Source organism: Linepithema humile, chromosome 5 (assembly GCF_040581485.1).
Source record: "Linepithema humile isolate Giens D197 chromosome 5, Lhum_UNIL_v1.0, whole genome shotgun sequence".
Classification (NCBI taxonomy): domain Eukaryota; kingdom Metazoa; phylum Arthropoda; class Insecta; order Hymenoptera; family Formicidae; genus Linepithema; species Linepithema humile.
The window spans coordinates 5,496,859-5,522,957 of record NC_090132.1 but is presented as its reverse complement, the minus strand read 5'-3'; the positions used below and the strand labels follow the sequence as shown (position 1 = coordinate 5,522,957).

The following is a 26,099-nucleotide window of genomic DNA, read 5'->3' as shown; positions in this document are numbered from 1 at the left end:
CATTTTATTATCACATTTATTTAATTATGTATAATGCAAGGGAAGCCACGTTTTTTACATAACTTTGAAAAGTGTTGAAAGTGTTTCTCCGCTTAATTAATCGCGTTTTATTATGATGGGGCACGTTGATGGAAACTAATTTTGTTTTCACAATCGAAACACAAAGGTACACGTTACTTTTGTTCTAAAATACACTAACGGAAAAGTCAAAGAATTAAAACATCAAAAGCTTTAAATTAGATGTAAAAAAATAAATTACACACACAGCAATCGGTTTGGATGTGAATCAGAGAATGGAAATTTAATTAGTTTATTTTGTCGGATCTTTAAACGTTCTTCACGCCCATCAAATTGAATTTTTAACTTTTCACGTTGGACAAAAGAAAAGAGGAAAATGAGATGAACGGACAAAATTGAGGTAAAAGATCGCGTTCAAAGAAGTGACGTGAATGATGGAATTAAAGTTTTTTTGACTGTGTACTTAAAAAACCGCTAAGAGTGCAAGAACTTCACGTGAATAAGAAATTTAATAAATTGCTTCAGAAGATAAAGTGTGTCAAAAGTAAAAGGAATAAAATGGTTATAATTAAAGACACACAGAAGTATAAAAATTATTATACGAAAGCGGATTATTCTTGATCTACTTCCTTCAAAATATATAATTTTGTAGAACAACGCTGGTATAACACAAATAAGGTATTGGAAAGTACACAAAATTTTTGTTATAAAATTTTAAAAAAGCAGAGTTTTTATATTTATAGATCAGTATTAAAAGTTTAATATTAGTTGAAAATTAGTATTTCTGAAAGCTTAATATATGCACATATACTTCTGTGTGTCTTTAATTATAATAATTTTATTCCTTTTGACACACTTTATCTTCTAAAGCAATTTATTAAATTTCTTATTGTATTAAAATTAAATTTCTTATAATTTTAATTAAAAATCTATATTGTTTTCAAATACAATGAATAACACGAACTTGTTCGAACTTATAATTAGAATTTAATTTCATCATTGAGAGCACTTTAAGAATGTAATATAATTTTAAAATAATAGAAAGAAGAATAACGTTCTGTATTTCAAGATGTAGAGAAGTTCGTGCGTGAAAGACAAAATTGAAAGTTATGCGAATATTTCAATAGCATAACGAGAATAATTTAACAGCTTCGATATTGGAAATTCAATGTGAAAATTGAGCAGTCTGCGAACTTACGTGATCAACATTCTAATCACTCCAAAGTGTAACCGATTTGTCGACTACCTGTGCTAAGCATACTATTTTTCAAAAATTATTAATTATTATTTAATGATTATTAATTAATGATTAGAATTATAATTTAATAATAAGCAAATGATTATTATATTACAATAAAAAGATATTAGAAAATTTTATTCTATAAATTAGACAAATTGATTTGTCTAAGTCATTAATTAATTAATTTATTGTCGATTTTTCTAAAATGTAATTAGTTTAATATAAATTTAACTATTAATCCGAAAGAAATATTTTTTATTGTCCATAAAAAATACAGGTAAAGTGTAATAATTAAATGGAAAACTAAAATGAACAGAAAAATAAAAGCCCTCATAAAATGAATAAATTGATGGAATAAAATTAAAAATTACACAGATGTTAAAATAATAACAGGGATCATTTATATTTGAAAAACCGTAATTGAAAAAAACAATTCAGAATGTTGCAAATGAGATTACTATGATTGTTGAAGATGAATATTAATATAACGGTGATAAATATTAATGACGAAAAAAGAATGATGTATTCTGCAGGATTACAAGATGTGGCAAATTTTATTTGTATATTTCATTAATTGTCGAGCTGGGCTAACAATTAAAAAAAAATCTAAATTTTTTAATTTTTAATTAAAATATTTTATATAGATTATTTCCGCAATGCATTATAATTATTAGTATTGCTACGCGATATTGCAATCGTTCTTTTAATTATTTTGTTATTCTTAAAAATTAAAATTTAACTTCTTTATTAAGATGCTTTATTGTACAAAATATTACAAGAATGAAGAATAATTGTTCTTTCTTAACTTTATGATAATTAAATGACAATAAATATCACAACATTTGATAAACAAATTAGATTATTTGCGCAACATTATTTTATTTAGGAAAATTATTATTTGTTTTTAATATTTATTTCCCCAAACTTTCGGTTTTCTGAGAGAAAACACCAACGGAATGTTACTGTAATTTTTGCCGCTAGGTATCCTATCTAACTTTAAGATTTTTCAATAATACTCCTTGAACCGTACCCATCCTTTCAATTCCCTGTAATCTCGCGGTTCGATTTCCCTTTTTCTCATTTCATTTTGTCGCACGAGTCGGCATGAAGCAAAAGGCAGCAACTTACTTTTTATTGTTACGAAATTAAATATTGTTTCCGATGAATGACAATAGTGGAACAACGTGATGTATTCAATTATCAGAGCAATATGATTTTTATTCTTTTAATTTTGTAGGAAACGGCAAAGATGAGTCTCGCAGGGAGCTTTTGTAGTTTCACGGTCTTAATCGTTTTCTTTGTTTCATTTACTCGTCTTGTACCTTACACAACAAATATTCTCCAAGAGAATTCCATTTATTGTGTAACTTACCGTGTAAATGAGAATGTTATATCTGAAATTGTACGAAAATTTCTTGTAGTATTATAATAGAAGTTTAAAAATTTAATTTATTGATATTCCCAGCTACAATCACTTGACATTCGGCATTGTTTTTTTCTACAAAAAATTAAATATAGCAGAAAATAATATCTTGAATAAAAACATAAAATATTATTTTATCATGCAATTACATAATACGTGCTACAATTTTATTTTTTATTCGTTCTAGAATCGGAGACTCGTGATTTTTTCTTATATTCATTGTACATTCGTGAACTGCATCAACGAAGGAGATTATCTATATCTAAGTATAATTGAAAATTCCGTTACGGCGCGAGAATATTAAGGGATGCTGTCGTGCGTATCTGCGCGCACCATTAATGACGATGAGTTCGTCTTCAATCTGTATCCTGCTATTTCCGTTCGCTTGAAGTCCCATTTCTATCAGTAATTCTGACAGTGTGTCGAAATGTGAAATAGCTGGTGTAGGTTGACACCGTCGAGATTTTGCCGGATAACAGCATCCGGATATTTCCGTGAATCCCATTATCGCCGATTTCCTCTTGCTATAAATAGCGCTAATTCGATACATCTCCGAGTAACCTTGGCAGTATTGAGATATCTTGAATCTGTCGGAAATTACAGATATCTGTCGTTGAAGCCATTTAAAGCGAGATGTCTGTCATGAACTTTTATTTTATCTAAACGGCTTGTTAAAAAAGAATGTAATTGTTAAGAAGAATATTTAGCGCTAATATCTCTAACTATGGCATTTCTATCCATCTTTATAGTTCTATTTTTTAGTGTTTCCAAAATGTCCCAGTAAACTTTATCGGCAAATGTAAAATTATTTACAAATTTTCTGTTGGCGAACACTTATTTGTTTTACTAACAAGGTTGCTTTTATTGACATTTTCGATAAAAAGCTAAAACATTGACCAAGCTTTGTCAATAAGATCAAGCCTGAAAATATGTTCTCGCGAATTGAGTTATCGACACTTTTCTCTGCCGCAGGTAGATCCAAGATCTATCCTAAAGAAATTGTGTTTCACAAGCCAGGAAAATTCGTGACATCGAACATGAGATTATCGTGACAATTGTGTATATCTTGAGCATATCTCAACGCAAATATAATACAATATAATATAAGATTTGTAACATTTATTTATCTTTCAATATGTCTCGATCGAATACGATATTATTTGAAACTCAAAGGTTGTTGTAGATAGTTGTCGGTTGCGGAATATATATTACTTTGTTTATGTTTTAAATATTACTTATAAAAAAATTCTAATAATTATTTTAGTTTGTATTAAGTTTGTTGCGTTTCTGTTGGCATGTTTAAAATTTTTTTTTAATACGACGCTGAATTAAGACTTTAATTAAAGGTATTATTTCCTAATGGTTTGTATAATTGCAATTTTTTTAACGTCATGCACGTAAGATCACCATTGTAATTCAATATGTCTCGATCGAATACGATATTATTTGAAACTCAAAGTTTGTTGTAGATAGTTGTCGGTTGCAGAATTCCGCATCGCGATCCTTCGAAAGAACTTTCCGAAATCAGGGCTTGACCAAAACCGACGCGACTCTCTTGTTAAACTTGGGCATCGGTTTTCATCGGTAATTCTACGAGTGACGGTGTAACTTCGAGTTTACGAGAAACACGTTCAGAAACCTCAGAATTCTACGGGTGTCTCCTCACATTAACGACGATTTCCTGTCGCGGAATGAGCGTAGGTTTGTTTATCACGCGTGATCTCGTTTATCACCCTTATAAAATTAGTTTAACTTGTCACGAGTAACGCGTTTCAGAACACGTTTAGGCGACCGAGAGAGTTTGCAATGGATTAGTTGTACGTGATTTGATAGTTGCCACTCCACTTTACACTGTTTGATGTTGCAATATTTAATTGGATATGTGACGAAGAGTCAACTTTATGCAACTTGATGATATAATGTACTTTCCTTTTAATTTCTATAGATTTGCGTTTTAAATATTTACGTAGCATTGTTTTATTAAATATTATAACAACTTTACAAAACAGCTAAATGCAAAATGTAGATTTAATAAATATTTTTTTTTTATTTTTTATAAAAATGCCTTAACGTATAATTGCGCTATTTATTGAAAATGACGAAAATTATGCCATGGAATAAAATTTCATGAAATGTTATGTAAAAATATTTGCGCGTCCGGCATGCAAAAATGCTCATGTCATGCAATAATAATGGATCTGTTAAACTCGATATTTTGTTCGCGTCGCTATCATAAAATGCGCTGTTTCGTGGTGAGTATACCGTAATGCAAATTTTCCGTTTACCGTTGCTGTGCTTCGTGGATAGTACAATTTCCATAAATCCGATCAAACCGGTCCGGTTTTTCTCGCTTTCTTACGCGCGTTTTCCTCTAAATCTTATAATAGAAAGCAGAGAGTGGAAAAACGTTGCTTGCATGGATGACAAAATGCAATAGTGAATGCAACCGAATTCGATTTCTATTAACTTCTATACTGCACTACATGATAGATTTCCATTGACTTGCACACAGCATTCTACGCGACAGATGATAGAAATATCGAAGCAAAACTGAACAAAAACGAACTCGTGATAGGGTATTCGCATTCTTCACTGCCCGTTGTTGTTTAGATTTACAACCTTTCTTTTCGCAAACATTTCTATCGTACATCATATCGGTGAGCCTGATAAACGAGCGTGTTCAGGACGATAGAAAGATCCTGATCCTGATGTAAGATTTCGTCTAAACATGTGTCTATAAATTTGTTCTTTCTAGTCGTATTTCTTCTACATACATGTTTACATTTTTGAAAGACAACAAGAAAGAGGAAGTTTATCAAAATATAATAAGCGTAACAATAATAAAGACTTTACATCAGGATCAATACATTATAGGTATTGAAAGGCATTTTGTTGGCGCTTAGAAAGCAAGACTTGATAATGACTTTTGAAGTGAACGGAACAAATACATGCATGTATGATAATCAAATGCAAACGCGCTATATGTCGTCATAATTACCAATTAATGCGGTATTACACGCCGCGGAAGGCGGCTCTCCATCAAGCGGATGGAAATCTCAATAATTGGCTCAGTCGCGGTCCTGACGCTCTAGATCCTCGTGAAATTATCGAGCCGATTAATTGAAAACGTCGTAATTGCTTCCGGCCAATTTTCCTGGTGCTCGGCAAAGAAAGCAGCAGTGAATAGAAATTGTTGGGAATTCTCACTGTCGAATTCTCAAATAATAATACGTGATACGATGTTTGATTTCAAACTCGAATACGAATATACGCGGAAGGGAAGTTTCACATTCAGTATATTATGGAGGTTTTGTGTTATTAATACCGTGCTATTATATCAATTTAATATTAATTTGTGTATACATCTGTTGCATCTTTGTTATTATATATCTTTGATTGAGCGAAATGAGGCACACGAGTGTTGAGAACGAAAGCGGAGAAGGATAATTAAATAATGGAATTAAATACTGCGTACCTTGGTATCTATATATCTAAGGATTAAAGGATTTTCGAATCCATTTACTAAAGCATCTAAGTATTTAAGCGCATAAAATCCTATGGAGCCTGGACACATAAGAACTTAGGTATTTAAACGCTTAAAGAACCCAAAAACGTAAGTAATAACTAAAGTTTAACCGTAATATAATCGAGACTTGACTTGCGATTACGGATTATCCGCATTGAAGCAAAATCTCATCTTATCTTTCAGCATCTTCTTAAGCAACAGCGACCTGATGAACATTTCTCAGATACTTTACAAATTTTTCAATCTTCGTGTCTATAAAGTATCTTTACTGGTTGAATCAAATTTCGTCTTCCTTCTCTAAAATCTAATATATTATCGTGTTTAACCCAAAACAAATGAGAAGTATATATTTAAAGTTTTCGATGTCAGAGATAATAGTATAAATACCGTTGAAAAAAAGATGTTAAAGTGTCTTATCTCATTGTGATATGTGTTTTCTGTGCTGTGTACATCAATTAAATTTTAAATAAATATAAATATACTTGGGCGATAATTATCACGCAATTAAATAAAATCTACAAAGAAGTCCGGCAAGCAAAAGTGTGCGCAAGATAAAGATTGTCGGTGACAATGACGAGAGTACGGAAAAAAATGCATCGTGATAACTATGGTTATCAAGAGTGGAACAAAGAGTGCATCGATTATCTGTAATCAATCCAGACTGTGAGTTCGTTATCTTGTTTATGACAATGTACCTGATTACCTCTAAAATGAGGAAGTGAATGTTTCCCTGCAAAGAAAATGGCATCAAAATTTTTTAAAATTAGAAGCAAGAAAAACTGAAGAGAAGAAAGAACCAAGTTTGTCACTCGGAAGAAAAAGAAAATGTATGTTTTGTGCATTCTTTTGACGGTGGGCACGCTCGTCGTCTCAACCAGCGGCGGTTTGAGAACACCAATCAGTCAAGATTCAATCAAAGGCAGCAGTAACACCTCGCTGTCAAAGCTCACTGTCGGTCTGATAGTGCCGCATACCAGTTTCAGCGTGCGAGAGTACACAAAGGCTATCAATAGAGCCGTCAGCAATCTACACAAAGGTCATGCCAGGACCAAGGGCCAGACCAGATACTCATTTCTGGACAAATACGATTTCAGCCCGCAGCAGGTCAGAGTTACTATGATGAAGCTTACGCCGAGTCCAACAGGTAAATATTTTCGCGACTGATTGAATCTCGAGGAAATTGCGTTTATTTCGTTGTAGGATGATTAATATTAATGCTTTATGATCTCTCGGCGAATATCGAGTAAAATTATACGATAATGATATAATTTAGAAACGATTGACAGGATTATATCTCTTGATGGCATAAATATACCTCTCCATTTTCATTTTTACTCGTAATTTTACTTTATTATGTTTAATATTATATTTTCTTAATTGATGTGAGGTTGAGATTAAAAGATTTATACAAATCTAAAAGATAAATATTAGTGCACTGACATCGACTTGGTGAAGCCTAATGGCTTTAACAGGTAAATAAACCGCCGCGCGCGAGGTGAAACAGCTGCTTGCTTTGCGTATATAATGGGCGACATTGCGAGGTAATAAGGTGTACACCAATGCGACGCTAAACTTAGGTTCTTATCACCATAGCTTCTCATTAATATCGGCAACACAACATGGCAGGGTAATAACGCGAAAACTGAATAATACGGTGGCAACATTTGCAGCACAATACATACGTATTTTTGATAAACAGATTTTAAGCGATGCACTTCTACATCAGTGTTTTCCGAAGCTTCAACAATAATAATAAATTTAGAAATAAGATTGCTTTCGCTGCTGTTGTCGCAATATTTCTTTCCATTATTCGGTAGTGTTTGAAGTCTGTTCGCGTTGTGCGAACATTGTCGAGCAAACACTGCGCGCGGATTCTCTCGTAATTTCCCCTCTGACAACATTGGCCGGGAAGATTTCGCCGCGGGAAATATTTCTCGGTGCGCTATTCCTCGTGTGGGTGATGTACGATCTGTCGGAATTAACATTGGCGCGATGCGTTTCTCTCACAACTGAAAGATGTCCCGGGGAGCCAATATTTCAAGCTTAACCCACACGTCCGTGACGACAGCGAAGAGCCGATATCGGTGTGTTTCCTACCACCCGGTATATGATTCTCACAACGGAAATTTCCTTCCCCATCTTATATTTGGAGAGCACGCTAGCTGTTCCAATCGTAATGTTTACAAAGCAATTGCGATCGTACAACTTTAAGGTAACCAACGACGCGGTGAACTTTAATTCACCTTCTTCCAGCTGATATGGAAGAAAGGTAGCATGACAAGAAACAATCACATTATTAATACTTGAACAGTCATGGAGCAATTTCTGCAGCGTTTTCTAAAAATTGCACCGAATATATTCGTTGTACGTGATTAGATTTTCATTGCGGTTTATTTTTCTTTTCTTAAAATGATTGTTATCCAATAATGTAAAAAGCAATCGGTCTGGTTAATCAATTTATCACAATATTTCAATGTATTTGAAATAAATTAAAATGCAATTCCAATCTATTTCTAAAGAAATTCTTTAAAAAGAACATTAACGACAGCAAATAAATGATCAAATTATTCTACATCAGTGATGGTGATTAATTTGAGAGACATATTTAAATTACAATAAGTTTAAATAACTAGGATTATCGATTAAGTAATTATCGATTCAGCTCGTGTTGTTTAACTGTGATCAACTTTCATTAGTTTCGAAAACGCCACGTGCGGAAGCTTCAAGACTAATATATTTACTTAGGACGCGCGTTCAGTGCATTCAATTAAACTTCCATCGTCAATTTGTACTTTACAGCAAGAAAGTTTGAAAAACATGACGTCGCGCATTAACCGTTCGGATTTCATCGTGGCATGAGGCGCCGAATCTTCCTTGGACGTATTTTAATTATGTAAAAACTTCAGAATTTACGACCAACGATAAACTGACTGCCACATATTAAATTTGTATAAAAAAATGCTCGAGTGACCGCAACAGAATAATTAAATAGCAACGTATGCAAATACGGCCTTTCAGAACGCGTTCACACGTTATGGTATTACATTACATAATATTTCCATTAACCTAATTACATAAGTTAACTCGCTTATTTTACAATACAATTGTTATCTTAAAAGCAATATTTAATTCCACACAAATTTTCCATATTATTATTATTGTTATTATCATACTGTAACTTGAAAGAGGAAAAGAAGATATTAATAATCTGAAATTTTGTAGACATTAAATAATTTTAACAATGAATATGTCGCGTAGCAAAACATTTTTCTTTTTATTAAAAAAACATTGACTAAACGCATAAAAAAGTTCTTACACTATTTCCGATATTTCATTGTCTCGTTAAATTCCACTAGTCGTGTGTTAAAATGATTTTACAGCACGTTAACAGTGCCAAGTACTACAATTGTTTCTTGGCACGCACTTAATCGCGCTCAATCTTTCCGCAATTCCCTCAGATATGAATTATCACCGCGAACCAAACCAGAACGAATCAAAAAGGCACACTTTCTTCAATCATAGTGATATACGACCGAAATTAGATACTGACTTAATAGAAGATTGCGTGCAAATACAGAAAATTTATCATTTAGTAGAATGAGACAGTGCGTGGTCAGACGTGATCAGTAGTAGGCATGTCTGTGTAGATAGCCAGAAGAGAACAGATTCTTTTTGATATATTTTTATATACTCATATTTACTCTGGTAGATAAAAGTAAACTTTTGTATACTTTGATTATAGAACTACAGAAGCTTGTTCCATGTGTTCAAAATTGGCTAATTAATTAATACGCGGTTAAGCCGATTATCGACGTATAAACGTTGAGCCGCAGCAACCAAGGTAGCGTTCCCAAGCCAACGTCCCCGTAGTGTAATCATTACCAATATTATAATTACTGGCGAAATATCTTTGTGGCTAATTTTGCGGAATCCTCGATTTGTCAGGATTGTCATTATTAGTATCGACAATTATTGGCCGGAACAAATGCGACCGATTTCTGGCTCATGTAGCTGCGTTCCGATTATTATTGACAACTTAGGCGTGTTAAGTTGTTCGGAAATGTCATGTTCAGAATAATGTGGCAAATGTAGTTGTGCCAAAGAAATTGATTTTACACTTCCGAATCGATAAATTACACTTTCAATTGCGGTAATCGAGAAAATTTACGTTGATATTATTACTGATTAATAAACTGCTTTAAATTACATGGATATTTTATTATTATATACATTAATAGTTTTGATGACGAAATATTTTCTAATCCATAGCAAGAGAAAAAGATTTAATGGCGTAGAAAATGATGCGGCTATTATGGAATTGAATAAAACCAGACATTAATATGACATTTGTCGCATGAAACGAGTAGCGGCCACATTTGCCACTGCCACACATTCAATTTAAATGTCATCTGCTGCTATATGCGAAAACCCATTAGGAATTATTAATTCTCACGAAACATGCAAAGTCGTAAATAACCCATTTATCGGTGTAGACCAAACACCAACAAGCCATAAATAATCTACTTGTTAATAATGCGAGATGAGAGTAAACAGACGAGAGAGTTTAAAATAAGCGGTTCTAAATCGCCGAGACCGTCGTTCACTTTAGACTTTATCGTTTTCAAATATGGATTGTAGTATAATTGACAGATTTCGATATAAAGGTAGTGTTATAAAAAAATTTTTATCATAATTAAACCTAATATAATGTATAAGAAAGTGTTGAAACTAGAAATTTAAGATAAAAATAATAGAAGTGCCGCTTATAAATAAGAACGCAATTCCATCACGACTAAAATACATAATAAACAACTTCAATCTTATAATCCGCTTGAATTAATCCGCTTGTATTAAAAATACAATTTTTTAATAATATAATACTACCTGAGAAGCATCGCCAAAGGCGTTATCGCATCGAGTGGTTGGCTATATTTGTCGAAGAATTGTTTTAATAGACTATATACCCCGAGCATTAAGGCCCTAAAGAACAATAGAGAAAATATTAGGAATAAGAATAAATATTAAATATTAGGAAGAGCAATTTGGAATTATTTTACTTCAAACACGAGAACAAAACGGATTAATTAGTTCTAATTCTTATTTCCTAATTCATGATACATTAATCCATTTTATTTTCTTGTTTTGAAATAAAATAATATAAATTTCCTATTTCTAATATTTAATATTTTCTCTATTGTACGTAGGATCTAACTAATCACGAACATATAGTCGACATAGGTACTCGACTATAATCCATTCCAGGAACGGACAAAGTAGTTTCTGGTCAAAGGACTTTAATTGATTTGTCGTTCCTTAATACAGATTTAGTTGCTACATTCATGCTACATTTTGATTAATTCGAAACATAGTGTAACGTACGTGTGTAGAGAAATGAAGCCACGTATATGAATTTAGTGTGATGATTCAAAATATGCGGCTTCCGTGGATAGCAACATATGAGCCACGCGTAGGAGCATATTTTCCAAAAGGCAACGTTATTTTCTCCAAAGAAATATCACACCCAACTTTTCATTTTTCAAAGATAAAATAATAATAAATCACGTATATTAATAATATTATATGCCAATGTAGTCAATTTGATCTTTTTTACTATTTTTTTATGTCAGACTTTATGAACATTAGTTCATTATGTTACGGCTTTGGGAATAATAAACCGCTAACATTATACTGAAATAATGCTGCTTACTAATGCTGATGTAGTTATATTACAAGTCACATTAATTAATTACGTAATCTCACGATATTGGTATAAAAAATGAAATTATTATTATGTATATTTTAATTATCTATATTAATCATTAATTTTTATTCGACATTTTAATCAAGTTTATCGAGAAAATCTCAATGAAATTTTTATTCATGTATTTACAACTATTCCAAAAAATTTAACAATTTTTAAATGAATATGTATGTGCGTGTTTATATCTAAAAATCACCGATGTCCGAATCACAACTCCATAGATGATATTTCAAAATTGGAAGTGGTCGTTAAAGACTGTATCGGACATCGGTTGAGATCAGTCAGCTCTTTCACGGCGATTGATTTTCTGTAGGGTATTTAATAGAGAGTGTGAAGGGGGGAGGAGGAGGAGGAGGAGAAGGGGCGAGCGCTCATATTTCATGAAACAACGTTATATCATTCGAGACTAGAGTACATTTTCACTGGCAAATTGAATGTGCAGGTATCAGGCGTGAAGATTACGTCACTTAAATTGCACGATTCTCATAAAAGCAAAATAATTTCGAACCGCTGTCAACAAACAGGCTTATTGTTAATGTATGGACGTTTCGTTGATTACAAAATTTTAGTTTGTCACTGTGCTATTGAAATCAGAGCTTGAAACTCCGGTGTATACATAACTTTAATCTGTTTCAGCAAACAGTTTAGTATTTGTTTGTACTTACCGGAGTTTATTTTTTTGTATATTTCCGTAAAATTTGATATAAATGTTGCATTTTATACGTTTCGAAATGGACCGTACCAAAGCAGAGGACCGTATTGCAGGATCAATAATTTCAATATAAATACCAGATTTATTGTGTTTAATACGAATTTCTGCTTAAAATAAAAAATTAATGCTAGTTTTGAATTAAAAATAATAAAGAATTTGACATTTTTTTGAGAATAAAGGATTCCAAAATACAATCAAAAGCATTGTTGTTTGCTTAAGTGCTTTTGAAAATTTTCATTCAACTTCTGCAGATCTGTTTGGATAAATCAAATAGAACAAATCCCGCGTGACGAAGTGAAAATCAGTTAAATCAAAATTTCAAGTTATCCCGCATCTAGAAACAATAGAGTACGCGAGAAAGGGGTTAGTCGGCCAAGCGTGTCGCTGCGTGAGGCAGGTCGGACTACATTGCTGGTCGGAATAGCACGATCCGTGCACGGTCTGTCGTCGTTTTGCTTTCCACTGTTCGAAAAATGGGTGTGCGCCTGATAAAGATGCGGAAATAAATTTAACAGAGCTAAAAGGAAAGAATAATACCGGCACGGCTGGGGCGAGCATTGTAAAAAACTAAAACTACACGTACCGCTTTTGCCCGCGGCTGAACGATAATGCATTCAGCGTTTAATTGCTTTAATGAAATAAAGATCCGTTTGATTGACTGCATTGTCATGATTCATAAAGCGCAATAATTGTCCGTTGTTTACCAATAATCACTTACTTTTATTGGTCAAATATAAAAATGTGAGGTTGTAGGAGTAAAATTGGGAAAAATGAGCGTATATAAAGTTATTTCTATTAATACATACAATTTTAATTTTTGGAAATAACTGAAAATTATATATTAATGTATTGTATATTAAACTACAAAATTAAATATTTTTGAAAATTTTTATACGAGTTAAAATTTTAGATATTTATTTATTGCGTCTATTTGTTAAAGTAGAATTATTATCTATAATAAAATAATTTGTGTTTCAGCGATCTTAGACTCGATTTGCAAGGAGTTTCTTTCGGTGAACGTATCGGCCATCTTATACCTTACGAATTACGAGCAATACGGACGCAGTACGGCCAGTGCTCAATACTTTCTTCAATTGGCCGGCTACCTAGGAATTCCTGTGATCGCATGGAACGCCGATAATTCTGGTCTCGAGAGGGTGAGTCAGAAGTAAAAATTAAAAAGGAGAAGAATTTACAAACTCATACCTCTGGCATGCGAAAAATATCTGTGTGCGCTCGCAGATAAAATTTATTTTTTACAACGCTAAAAGAATTTCTTAACTTACGTTGAAATACGCGAGATTAAACGCGCGGTTAAATAACACAATTTTACCTGTTTGTTCTGGCCGTAATTTTTTATAACTTAAAGCTAAAATTAAAGTCGGACCACCTGTTTCGTCGACATTTAAAACACATGACGAGTAAAAATCCCGCGTTTGGTTTGCAGCGAGCATCGCAGAGTAGCCTGCAGCTGCAGCTGGCGCCGTCACTGGAACATCAGACCGCGGCGATGCTGAGTATCCTGGAGAGGTACAAGTGGCATCAGTTTAGCATAGTCACCTCGCAAATAGCTGGTCACGACGACTTCATACAGGCGGTCAGGGAGAGAATCTCCGACATGCAGGACACATTCAAGTTCACTATACTGAACGCCGTTCTGGTCACTCAACCGCACGATCTGCAGGAACTGGTCAACAGCGAGTCTCGTGTGATGCTACTGTACTCGACCAGAGACGAAGCTACAAACATCTTAAAACATGCCAGAGACTACAAAATTACCGGCGAAAATTACGTGTGGGTTGTCACGCAGAGCGTTATTGAGAATCTGCAGACACCCGCCCAGTTTCCAGTCGGAATGTTAGGTGAGTAACGAAATTATTCATATAATTTCGCGTGTTTGTGGTTGCTGGAAGCGTAGATTCATAGAAATGCGAAATATCGCTCCGAGTACACGGACGCTATCTTGCTCTGCCAAATTAATATAAACTATGTTTTACATTTATTGCATAGATATTCACGGTTCAACCAATTTTAGCTAAATTGTTTTAATTTGAATGAAAATTTGCTGCAACGAGTATTTATAAAATTACACATTGCAAAATCTTCTCCACTACCTCTCTTAATTTTGATATTAATTATACAAATTTGTAGAACACTGACTAAAATATATTCACAAATTTTAAGGATATTAATAATTTTATCGAGTTACATTTGTTGCAACAATATTTTCAATGTATGATATTGTTAACCGCATATCAATTTGGCTATTTTTGTAACTAATTTTATGATTGAACTTATAATTTAAAATAAAATCCAGTGTATGCGCTCGCAGCGAGAGAAAAGCAATTTTTGTTGATCATTGACGTTGATTTTATTCGAAATTTATTTATTATTTTGTGCTAGCTCTTTTGAATACGTAGACATCGCGGTGAATTCGAGAATATTTACATCGTTTATGCATGCGTTAACATTCCGGATATGCCTTTTATCAGGAAAAATACATAGCTTTTCGGATAGACGAAAGAGTTATTCACACCGTGACCAGAATCGTGGAAACAGAAAATTGATTTCTTCCTCAAGATTTTTCCAAGAATATCCTTGAGGGGAAAATAAATTCGTCGAATTCCATCCAGTGAACCATATGGAATAACATAACTTGAGTTGAATCTCTCACGTCTGAATTTCTCTGAGCTAAAACTTTAACATGGTAAACTCGTGCTATATAGAATGCAAACACCTTGCGTTTTTAAATATGAATGCCACATGTCGAGCAGAGAAAACGTTGCTTGCAAACATTGAATGCTTGTTCTCGATGTTATACGAGCACATTGTTCACTTTTTAGAGCTACGCTTATTTTAGATGATGTAAAAAAGTGTTGAAAAGTTAATCAAAAAATCATTTCACCAGCTGTTTTCACGAAATTGGTAATTGCGCGCGCGCGTGCAACGATACATTTAAGATATTCTTTTTTGTACGAATTTCTCGTTGAATCCTCGATCAATAAATATCACATCTAAAAATATGCTTGTACAATGCAAATAAATTTTATTGATTTGACTTTTACGTTGTCGAACAGAAAGCAGAAGACACGACAATTGTTGCATGAATGGCCGACATTTCTCGGCCTTGCAATACATCGATTTATCCTCGCGTCTCACATCCGCTGGCACTTTCGATATTCATGGAAATATGGTTGGCACACTATATCGCATGAAAATCTGGTCGAATGAAACGTCTTGCCACGTGCAAATTTTTCGTGAAAATTCTGGGCAAAAAGAAATATATACTTCGAATATGAGAAGCGACAGTTGGCAAACGAACATTCGAGAGCGAAATAAAATCGACGATGACAATTGGGCTTTCCGCGAAAAAATTTATTGTGAAATTGAAAAAAAATTGTTACCTATTTTTTTTGTCTTTTGTATTGCGTTATATCTACAAAATACATTTTTCCTTTTTTTTTTTTTATTTGAATGACGCGAATTATTTAATATTTGATGTCCAGAATTAAAAGTTTATAAAGAATAAAAATTTCCAAATACATTCTATTTTGAAGTCAAAATTATATTTTGTTGTTGGCATGCGATACATGCCTTTCTTAGACAGATATATTTAATACAGAACCGCGACTTTATTTAGAAGTGAATAAGCAAAAGCCAGAACAAGTTGGAACCCAGTTACTGCAAAAATCCAATTTCTGTAAACGTCCACAAGCGCGAGGCCGCTAGTATCAAAGAGGCCGAGCAATAAGCTCTATATTGAGAAATAGAATCCGTGTCTCGTGAATTATTTACAAGCTCGCTCGGTTGGTCGTTCGTTTCCATCCGATTACCATCGTCGGAGGAAGGTGAAAAATACTGAAAATCTCTGCCTTTATGCGCTGGTACGATTGAATCGATCATCATCCTGCGAGCCAACATAAATCCCACCGGTAATGAAATCGCTTTAACGAACCCGCTTCAATGCTTTTTTTTTCCTCTTGCAGGCGTGCATTTCGATACAAGTAGCGAGAGCTTGGTAAGCGAGATTACAACGGCAATCAAGGTCTACGCTTACGGTGTCGAGGACTTCGTCAACGACCCAAAAAATGCAAATCGTAGTTTGAACACACAGCTGAGTTGCGAGGGTGCCGGTGAATCACGATGGAGCACTGGGGATCTATTTTTCAAGTAATTTCGCATAATTTTTCGAAATGAAGATAGATGTATTTGTTGAATAAACACGCATAATATTCTGACTCGCGGAATTTCCGTCCGAGTAATTTCGTTATGGAAGATTTTTCTTTAATACAGCAAATTTGCAGAATTTTATAAAACAGGAATATAATTATTCTCTTGCCACAAGAGTTGATTCCACGATTTGATATTTTAAATATTGACATTATATTATCTGATGCCTTTGAATAATATGTATTTTCAATTATAATTCTTATGAAATATATACTCTCAGTTTTTTGACTTTATGTATTATAACACACATTCCTTATTCTCTTTAGGTATTTGAAGAACGTCTCCGTTGAAGGTGATCAGGGAAAGCCGAACGTCGAGTTCACTCAAGACGGTGTGTTAAAGGCGGCGGAGTTGAAAATTATGAATCTTCGACCGGGAGTTAGTAAGCAGCTCGTCTGGGAGGAGGTAAGGTTATTTCGCATGCACTTTACCTACCACGGAACTTTAGCTTCCGAAAGCTATTGCTAGTCGTACAGGAAGATATGGTGCAGTTTCCAGCGTTCGCAAATAAATGCATAAAGACGGACGAATAATTAAACTAAAGCACCGAACTAAGACTGGAATGCCATTTCGCCAAACATTAAATTTCTTTGCGGCACTATTAATGCATTTAGATGTTTGCATGCATTTGCATAAATTTTGCATTGAAATTTACATCGAAGGGAAAAACTTCTCTTATAAAAAGTTTCTTTTAAAATCTCGAGTACGGAAAATCACAAACGGACAGCAGTTGTGCACAAGATATTTCTTCGTTTTGGCCGACAAAGTATTATTACAAAGTGTTATGGAGAACGCAAATTACGATATCAAAGACAATTTCTTTTTATTTATTATACAATACTTTAATATGAGTGAACATTTATAAATTGAATTAACTTTGTCATCAGCAAATATATATTTTACGCAGCTTTAAGCTTCGAATTAAAAGGTATGATAAAATGTATGAGACAGAACGCAAAGTAAATTTACCGAGTCAACAATTTGTTAAATCAAAAATTGTTAGAAAAGAAAATGTAAAAATGTAAAAACACGCATAAAAATACGGGAAAGAGCTTTTTTGAGCATGAAGTGGCTTCGAAATAAAGAAGCGTTATCGAGCAAAAGAGCAGAATTTATCACCCTTGCTGCCGAAAAGGCTCAAAGGGGACAGCGCTATATATAACTCCGTGATCGTCTCTTTCACTACGTTGGATTTACGGTGCTGAGCCGCGGAATTGCGGTAAACTTTAGCTTCCTTTTGCGTCCGTCGCCAGCGATATTCCTTTCGCAATCGCATCCGTAAACGAGCGGATGTTCGTCGGAGAACCGCAAACGAAGTACCGCTTTATTAATCGGCGAAGCGATCTCATTATAAATCCGCATCCTTTATCGTTTTCACAATACAGCGCCGATCCATCTGCGATAATAAATTAATGCGATAGCGGATATTTCTACTAAGTCTCGTTGGTTGGATTTCCACTGCGAGCGAAAGCGCGTTCTAACGCGTTGATGCTTTCCAGAAATTGTCAGGCTTGGCTCATAATCGCGTTATGAATTGTCGCGAAAGATATTTCAGAATGCGCTTGCTTCCTTCGTTCATAGAAACAGAATTGTCACGTACGCGACAAAGAAGACCATTCCATAATGCTTCGCTACGGAGAAAATTATTACGAGATTTCTTTGGTGTGTGCGCGCGCATTATAAAAATTCTCAAAAATATCATATTGAGAACATTTTTTTTCATCGAAAACACATAGTAAATAAATCTTCATTTTAGATGGAAAGTAAAAAATAAGTAAGCACCTTGGATTTCTTTCTCTTTCTTTTATCTTTTTCTCTTCTAAAGCTATTATCGTATCTTAATGTGCCGCTGAGCATCTGTTTGAGATTTTTACTATCGTTTTGTAACTTTTTAACCATTAACGGTGGTATTAGGTTTCGCAAGTTTGATAGGAATTCCATCAGAAATGCCGACAAAGTTTAACTTCACCTGTCGACGTTCCATTCGCGACATAAATCCATCTTTGTTCGTCGTACCGTTTTATTCGAGAAATTCTTTCGTCACCTCATTAAAGTTTGAAACGCCTGCGTCGCGAGAACCGCGGCATTTCGATGACGACACAGGCAAGAATTTATCATCCATCCGCTTCGGTAAATCCGCCATTTGTGGAGGATACGCTTGCCGTTAAGATGAATTTTTTGCTGAATAGCTGATAAAGCTCTTATATACTTTGTGCAGGCTATTCATAATATATTATGGTCCGTGCCAGCGGCGTTTCTTCTCAGCGCATGTACTCTGATAAAATATTGTTCTAATATTCCTGTGCTTGATGTCAGCTCTGAAATACTCCTTTACATAATATTTCTTGACATAACCTTATTCTATTATTTTATTCCGGAGATCTATATAATTATGTTGAATCAAGAATAGCACAAAAAATATGACAAAATATATTAATAAATCTTATACATAAATATTATTTGATGATTTATCTTATAGATTTGTTATAGAGTTGTAATGAGAAAATTATTCCTCAAACAATTATCTTTTTTAAAACTTCTTTTTAATTATTTTTAAATTATTAATGTCAAGATAGTATTAAAGACCATTAAGCTAAAATATGTTTGAAACTTCCAATTCGGAAAGGATTTCGGAATTTTATTCATTAATCAATTTAACAATGAAAACTCCGTAAACTTCATTATAGGATTTGATGACTCAACAAGTTTTAATGTACTTCGGCGTGAATACTACGTCCGCTACATTTTAGAGCAAATTCTAAAGGCTGTTTGAGATCTCTCTCTATATATATAGATGATTAATTTTCTATGATTCATTAATTCCACTGTCCTTTGAAAATGTACTTACTAAATATTTATTTTTTATACAAACTTTTCCATAAAGTTAAAAAGCAAAATTATTATATTATTATTATTTATTATATTATTATTATTTATTATATTATTATTATTATTATTATTATTATTTATTATAACGTCATAAATTATTATAATTTATAACTGCAGTTAATTTTGAAATGTTTTTAGAAAATTTTTTTTTCGTAATAATTAATATTCAACACAGAATAATAAACATATATTTAAGCGCCTATGAATAAAAGAAACACAATTACTATCTTTGTTCAAACATTGCATTTAACACGCGATTCATTTATCTACACTTATCTTTTAGCAAAGCTATAATTAAAATATTCTACATATATAATTATCAATTACCAAGCTAGCTAGCTCGTCTCATATAATGAAAGCTACGATAAAATTTTATTTCATATCCTGCGATCAGCACGATGAGATTCAAAACTTTGTTATCCCAACATTCGCAACTACTTCGATTCTTCAACGAATGCATGCGAATCATGATTTTAATTACTTCTTTTAATTTAAAAGGATGATTATTTCCTGCCGCTTCGACAAACGTTTTTCATCACATCCGTCGACGTTTCGTTTCTAATTATATCTTTCGTTTGTATCACATCGCTACGAATCATCGGGTAAACTACAGAACGCTGAGATCCCGTATTCCCGTTTATTCTGTGTTCTGACAGTGACGTTCTTCCGTTCCGCTGCTAGAAATAATTAACCAAGATATCGGAGTCGAGTTTGACGTTTCCTACGTAAGATCTGACAGCAAAGGAGAAATATATCGCACAAATATGAAGGGAAACGTGTGTTATATACCTAATTAAAATCTGAAATATTTACAAATTTTAATTTGATTTATGAAATCAATGAAAATAAGTTGTTAAAAGCAGAAGAATGGTGCACTTTACATAGAAAATGTCGAAGAGTAGGACGTTAATGGCCTATACTGTGTTACGTACATCAGCATAACGTAAATAATGCTATTGAACTCAACTTGCCCCGTATCATAAGTTCATTAGAATTTCAAAGGCAACAAAATGTTTCGCATCCTTATAGCGGGTGCATAATCGATTTTAACTATCGCTTTAAAAGTCGCAAAGAAATCGTGCGCCGTGCATAATTGATATTACGAAAACACCGTATTATAATAATTTTTCAACATAATCATAAATTTGGTAAAATTATTTTTCATACAAGATCTCACATTGCCGTGCAATATTTCTTGATAAATTTATTCAATTATAGATTTTTTGCAAAGAACGCTTTCCTTTGACAATCGCTCTTCGTTAATTTATTGAATTCATGAACGGAGTTATTCGCACTGTAACTTGGATGAAAGCAAATCTATCTCTGATACCGATCCTTATGCATGATGAATATTGTTGTTTATGGCACAATTTCAACGATACCGAGATGACGCATCATTTTCCAGCATATGCATGTTCCCCCTCCTTCCTCCCCGCATGTTTTCACTACCAAATTGTCGGCCCTTTGCAAAATAAGCGGATTATCGGATCAAAGTCTGCCCGTCCGATGCGAACGGCACACGCGTGAAACGCGCCGATCGGCTAATCACGTTAGGTACACCCACTAAATCCCAATTCCCGGCGCAAGAATCGCGCCAAACTCGCCGGAACGTAGTTTACCCCAGACCTTCCTGTATTCGGGCAACCGTGTGAAATTAGGTCGTCACTTAGGAAGCTGGAGCTAGAATTAATTAATATGCACGCGTTCCATTCGTCGGCAGGATAACTGCGGTGCGACTCTGACAAACAACTGTACATATAAACGTACATACAGCAAACATTCGCCATTTATTGTTAGTTGATGTTTCAAGCATATCTCCATCAAGTGCATCACTGTAAGATAAACCGTATCACACAGTATGCGCAATACAAATATAGTTATTTTCAGAAAACCTGCTCCGTTACTTTCTGTTGTTTCTTCAATTTCCCGTGTCTTATTAATTTGTAAAATATTTATTTGATTTATCTGTTTTATAAGATTTTTAGTTTATTTTTTATATTTCTTATGGGAATATAAATATTTTATATTTCTACAAATAATATTTCCGTTTTTCGATTTTTGAGCCATAATATAATATTAGTGTTGTTTCAAAAAGATAACACAGATATGTAATTATTAGTTAAATTAAAATGTTCCCGATTTCTTAATATTTTATAGTAATATTTAACTCATTGTTTCGTGGTTTATTTAATTCTTAAGCACCATTAATATTAAAAATTATATAGCTGAAATATTCGAGAAATTATCGCATTATTTAAATAAGAGTAAACTACATAAATATTTTTTACATCTTGTATAAGTGATAAGATTCATTATCATGCTTTTCGATCATTACGAATCATTTTGAATCGATTCTAGGATAACGGCAGCTTACGTAATCTACAGCAAATTGCAAGTAAAACATTAATTAGTGGTCGGAGATGCGTGAGTAATTTAGCAATTGCAAAGGGTACGGATTTCAACACGGCTGAGCAATTTACCTTGGACTCGATGTTTGATGAAATGGCAACTTTAGCAAATTGTATATTGCTTTCTTCTCGTTCTTTCAGGCAACGTATATTGTTCTCAGATATTGGCAGAAGATATAAAAAAAATTATATTCCCGCAATCAATATTTCTTCGTGCACTAGTTGTGCAGATTGTAACCAATATGTTGGAAAAATATTTTATTTGCAAAATATTTTTATTTTAAAATATCCTCAAATGCAGATGAGTTTTTACTTTATAATATTAACACAAAATTATTATAGATTCTAAAAATAATTATTATCAATTTGTATAATTTAATTATTTAAAATAATTTTTATCATTACACGCATAAATTTCGAGATACACGATGGGATATATTTTGAAATACAATACAACTAATTAATCTAGCAATTATCTTTAGACAGTTTAAACAAATGGAGCATTGTATATTGTATACATAACATTTAGCAATTATGTGATATTAATTGGTCAATTTAGATATGTACACATAAAACGCATGCAGTGAATTGCGATATTCGATAGTCAAATAACGATAATAGAGCGAAAATTGAATATCGATGAGCCCTTAAACGGCCTGCCGAAGCCAGTTGCAGGTTAGCAAAACGTTACCGATCAATTTTCGCTATCCACGATGACCACTACCCAGCCCCCGATAGTATCATCCGCAACAATGGTCGCGTTATCCCCGCTTGGATTTTTTACAGCGCGTAAGCTATAAGAGGGGAGAGAGTCCGCGATATAACTCACAGCCGACGCGGACTTTTATTTTTGCGCCACGGCCATATCGATTTTTTTTCGCCGTGCCCTATATTCTTTCAAACAAAAATGAATTCCGGGAATCCTCGGCAATCCGAAGGATTACGTCGCGAAGCCTCGGCAGGAACCCTCGGCGCGAAGTCGGACAGGATAAAGTGCCAAGAAAGAAAAATCAATTAGGATAGGATGACATATCTGAGAAAACAACAAACAATGGACGATTTACCGAACCGGAATATTAGAGAAATAATTGCATTTTTCAATGTAATGTCTATGCGAAACGAACAAAAGATAAAATAAATGAATGCCGAACGAATTCGTCAAATGTAATGCAGAAATATAAAAGCCAATTTGTCCGTGCACCAATAAATACTCATTATACGAACACACAATGTTCTTAAGGGAATTTTATTTTCAAAAATTATAGTATATTTCGAAATCTCAAACATCAGAACATTATCACATAATGAATGTACCACGCCAAGCTCGTGAAAAGCTCGAATGTAATGCCAAATGCGATACACACACATACACACACACACATATTAATCAACTCTTTGTGAATCTCTCATGTTGTTAATTCTTTAATGAAAATGCTGTACTACCGGGCTGTTTCTGTCTGTATCTTTTTGCGAGATCAGAATATTACTGACAGTTGAGAACGAAGGATAAAATAAGTATTTCATGAGTATTATGAGCAAGTACAGGCGCACCGGCTAAAAACTGATCGTGTATTCTACGCGGAGAATGAATGATTAATCAATTATCGAGAACGAAGCAACGGTGCGAGTCCGGAATTAATCATCTGATCTGATACATCATCGCGGTCATTCAAAGCTTTTTGACACCGGATGCGTGGTGTACGTACGTATACAATGACACATGCGTGCACCCGAATACGTAAGACACGCGCGGCGTGTGCAGCGTTACGAGCTAATTAGCGGAATTGCTCGAATAGCGCTATTCGATGCGCCCGTTTACTCATCCATGGTGTTAATTGGCTGTGCGGTAGAGAATAGGGAAATTGATCAAACTGATCTATTGCGCTTACGTGGGAGAATCGCAATTATTCACGCGATATTCGATCCGTCCTTTCTACAACCACATTACTTTGTGAATTATTATACCGCAGATTCTAATTTGTATAAATGCAGAAAGAGTCCTCTCTCTCTCACACACACACGCAACACACACACACACGCACACACACACACACACACACATGCACACAATAAACATATTTCTTGTTCAATAAATATTTCACGTTTATGTAGCATTAAATTTCTCTATAGAGATGCGATAAATTTACATATTTATTGAGTATAATTATTCGCTAGCAAATTATTTCGCTTTAAACTGTTTATTAATTACGGAAAACATTATCAAAGTGTAAAGTAAACTTTTGGTTTTTAACATTATCACAATCAATATTGAATATTATTGTAACACTTTGGTATTTTTATTAGTTGTGTAAAGCGTAACCGCGATATAAATTCTTCCCTCCTTGCGGTGTAAAGTTTGTAACAATATTGTTATTTTTCCTTTAATCAAGTAAAAAGGTCAACATCGTTTTAATTGATCAACGATTCACTGCAATGCAAACACGGCGCAAACCCAATTCCGTAACAAAGGACAACAGGAAATTTCAGCGCTTGTGGTTTTATTTGATATGAAAAATCCGGCGACTCGCCGGCAATTTAGAGTGCGATAACTTATTAAACTTCCGGTGGAAGCAGCACTGCGAAGCGAAATATATACCACGTACGCGTTTCCTCTTGCCAAGTCTCGCGAATTACGTCCTTTTCCATTTGCCTCCTCGATTGAGGCACCCTCGTGGGTACTACGCCCCTCCCCGCAGGCAAGCTCGAAAGTCGTCCCTCCCCGGGGAAGGATGTTCTTAGACGAAAATTTACGCCGGAAGTTTTGCAGATTAGAGGACCGAGTTTCGGCCGAAAGGGGCGGCTGGAATCGTGCCAAACGCCGTGGGATATATCGTTGCAAACGGCTCTTTGCTAAAACGTGGACAATGTACAGCGCACGACATAATCCCCGTTTCCCCTGACTTGACCGGGCTTATCGAAGGGACTGGCTATTGTGGTGGTTTTATGTTGCGGTCAAAATCCTTGTGGGCTAATTAACTCTTCCATCCTTCGTTGTCGGGACTTACGGGACTTACTTTTTTACTCCGTGAACCTTTGCGCCACGCATTGTTAAATTTTTAAACGGATGTCGTAAATTAAGGAAGAGAGAGAGAGAGTAATGATCAAAAGTCACGTTAGAATGTTTCCCGTTAAATTGAAAAGTTAAGACCCACGCAACTAAATGAAAACTAATGTCTCTCCGGGAGGTATTCAGTCTGTGGCTAAGTATTATCGTCTCTTAAAACTTTGCATATAAAAACACTTTAAATAAAGTAATAATAAAAGTTGAAATTTTTTCGGCACATATAAATCCTTGTTTTAATGAAATTGCTTCTACAAATTCTTCATGTAAATATTGCAAAACTTTTCTTTTTATAAATTTCTACTTCTGCGAACTTTGACAAAATTATTTCTATCGTAAATATTTGTATTTATTTTAGTAAATTGATAAATAGAAATAAATACGGTATAATCGCGAGAGTTTACATTGGAAATTGATTGTACACGTGAAATTATATCGAAAGATTAATTTAAATTCTTCATAAGAGAGAAAATATAAATATACTGAAATTAATAAACATAATTAAAAAGGTGTTAACACGCGGAGAATAGTTTTTAGCGTTTTAGACAGCTGTCACGTATACTCAATACCTATGTCAACCTGCAATGTCTCATAACTGTAACTAGTATGGTTATTGTGCTAGGAAGTTCAGGCTTTGCCGCGGAGCAATAAACTGGTTAACAAGATGTAACTAGTAACATTTCACGAACTAAGCACACAGCGGAACTTATAATTAGCGAACGATGCACTAGACGGCACTACGATAATTAAGAGATTCTATGAAATTTTACGATAAATTCATGTTGGTCTCACGTCAAAAGTGCATTTGCTTTAACGAGAAATATGGTAGAG

General features: G+C 34.0%; 1 protein-coding gene across 10 annotated transcripts in view; it reads left to right on the top strand.

The window, feature by feature from the left end:
* Window positions 1-26,099, top strand: part of Nmdar2 (NMDA receptor 2) — a 171,112-nt gene that overhangs the window by 114,726 nt on the left and 30,287 nt on the right. For 7 of the 10 annotated variants that reach the window (XM_067355732.1, XM_067355737.1, XM_067355735.1 and 4 more), the window contains 4 exons: window positions 13,659-13,837; window positions 14,128-14,542; window positions 16,667-16,850; window positions 17,177-17,315. In XM_067355732.1, coding sequence (XP_067211833.1) covers window positions 13,659-13,837; window positions 14,128-14,542; window positions 16,667-16,850; window positions 17,177-17,315 — 917 coding nt within the window. Of the gene's footprint in view, window positions 1-6,545; window positions 7,352-13,658; window positions 13,838-14,127; window positions 14,543-16,666; window positions 16,851-17,176; window positions 17,316-26,099 lie in introns of those variants that run through there. The other 3 variants (XM_067355740.1, XM_067355739.1, XM_067355738.1) reach the window with 1 other exon arrangement.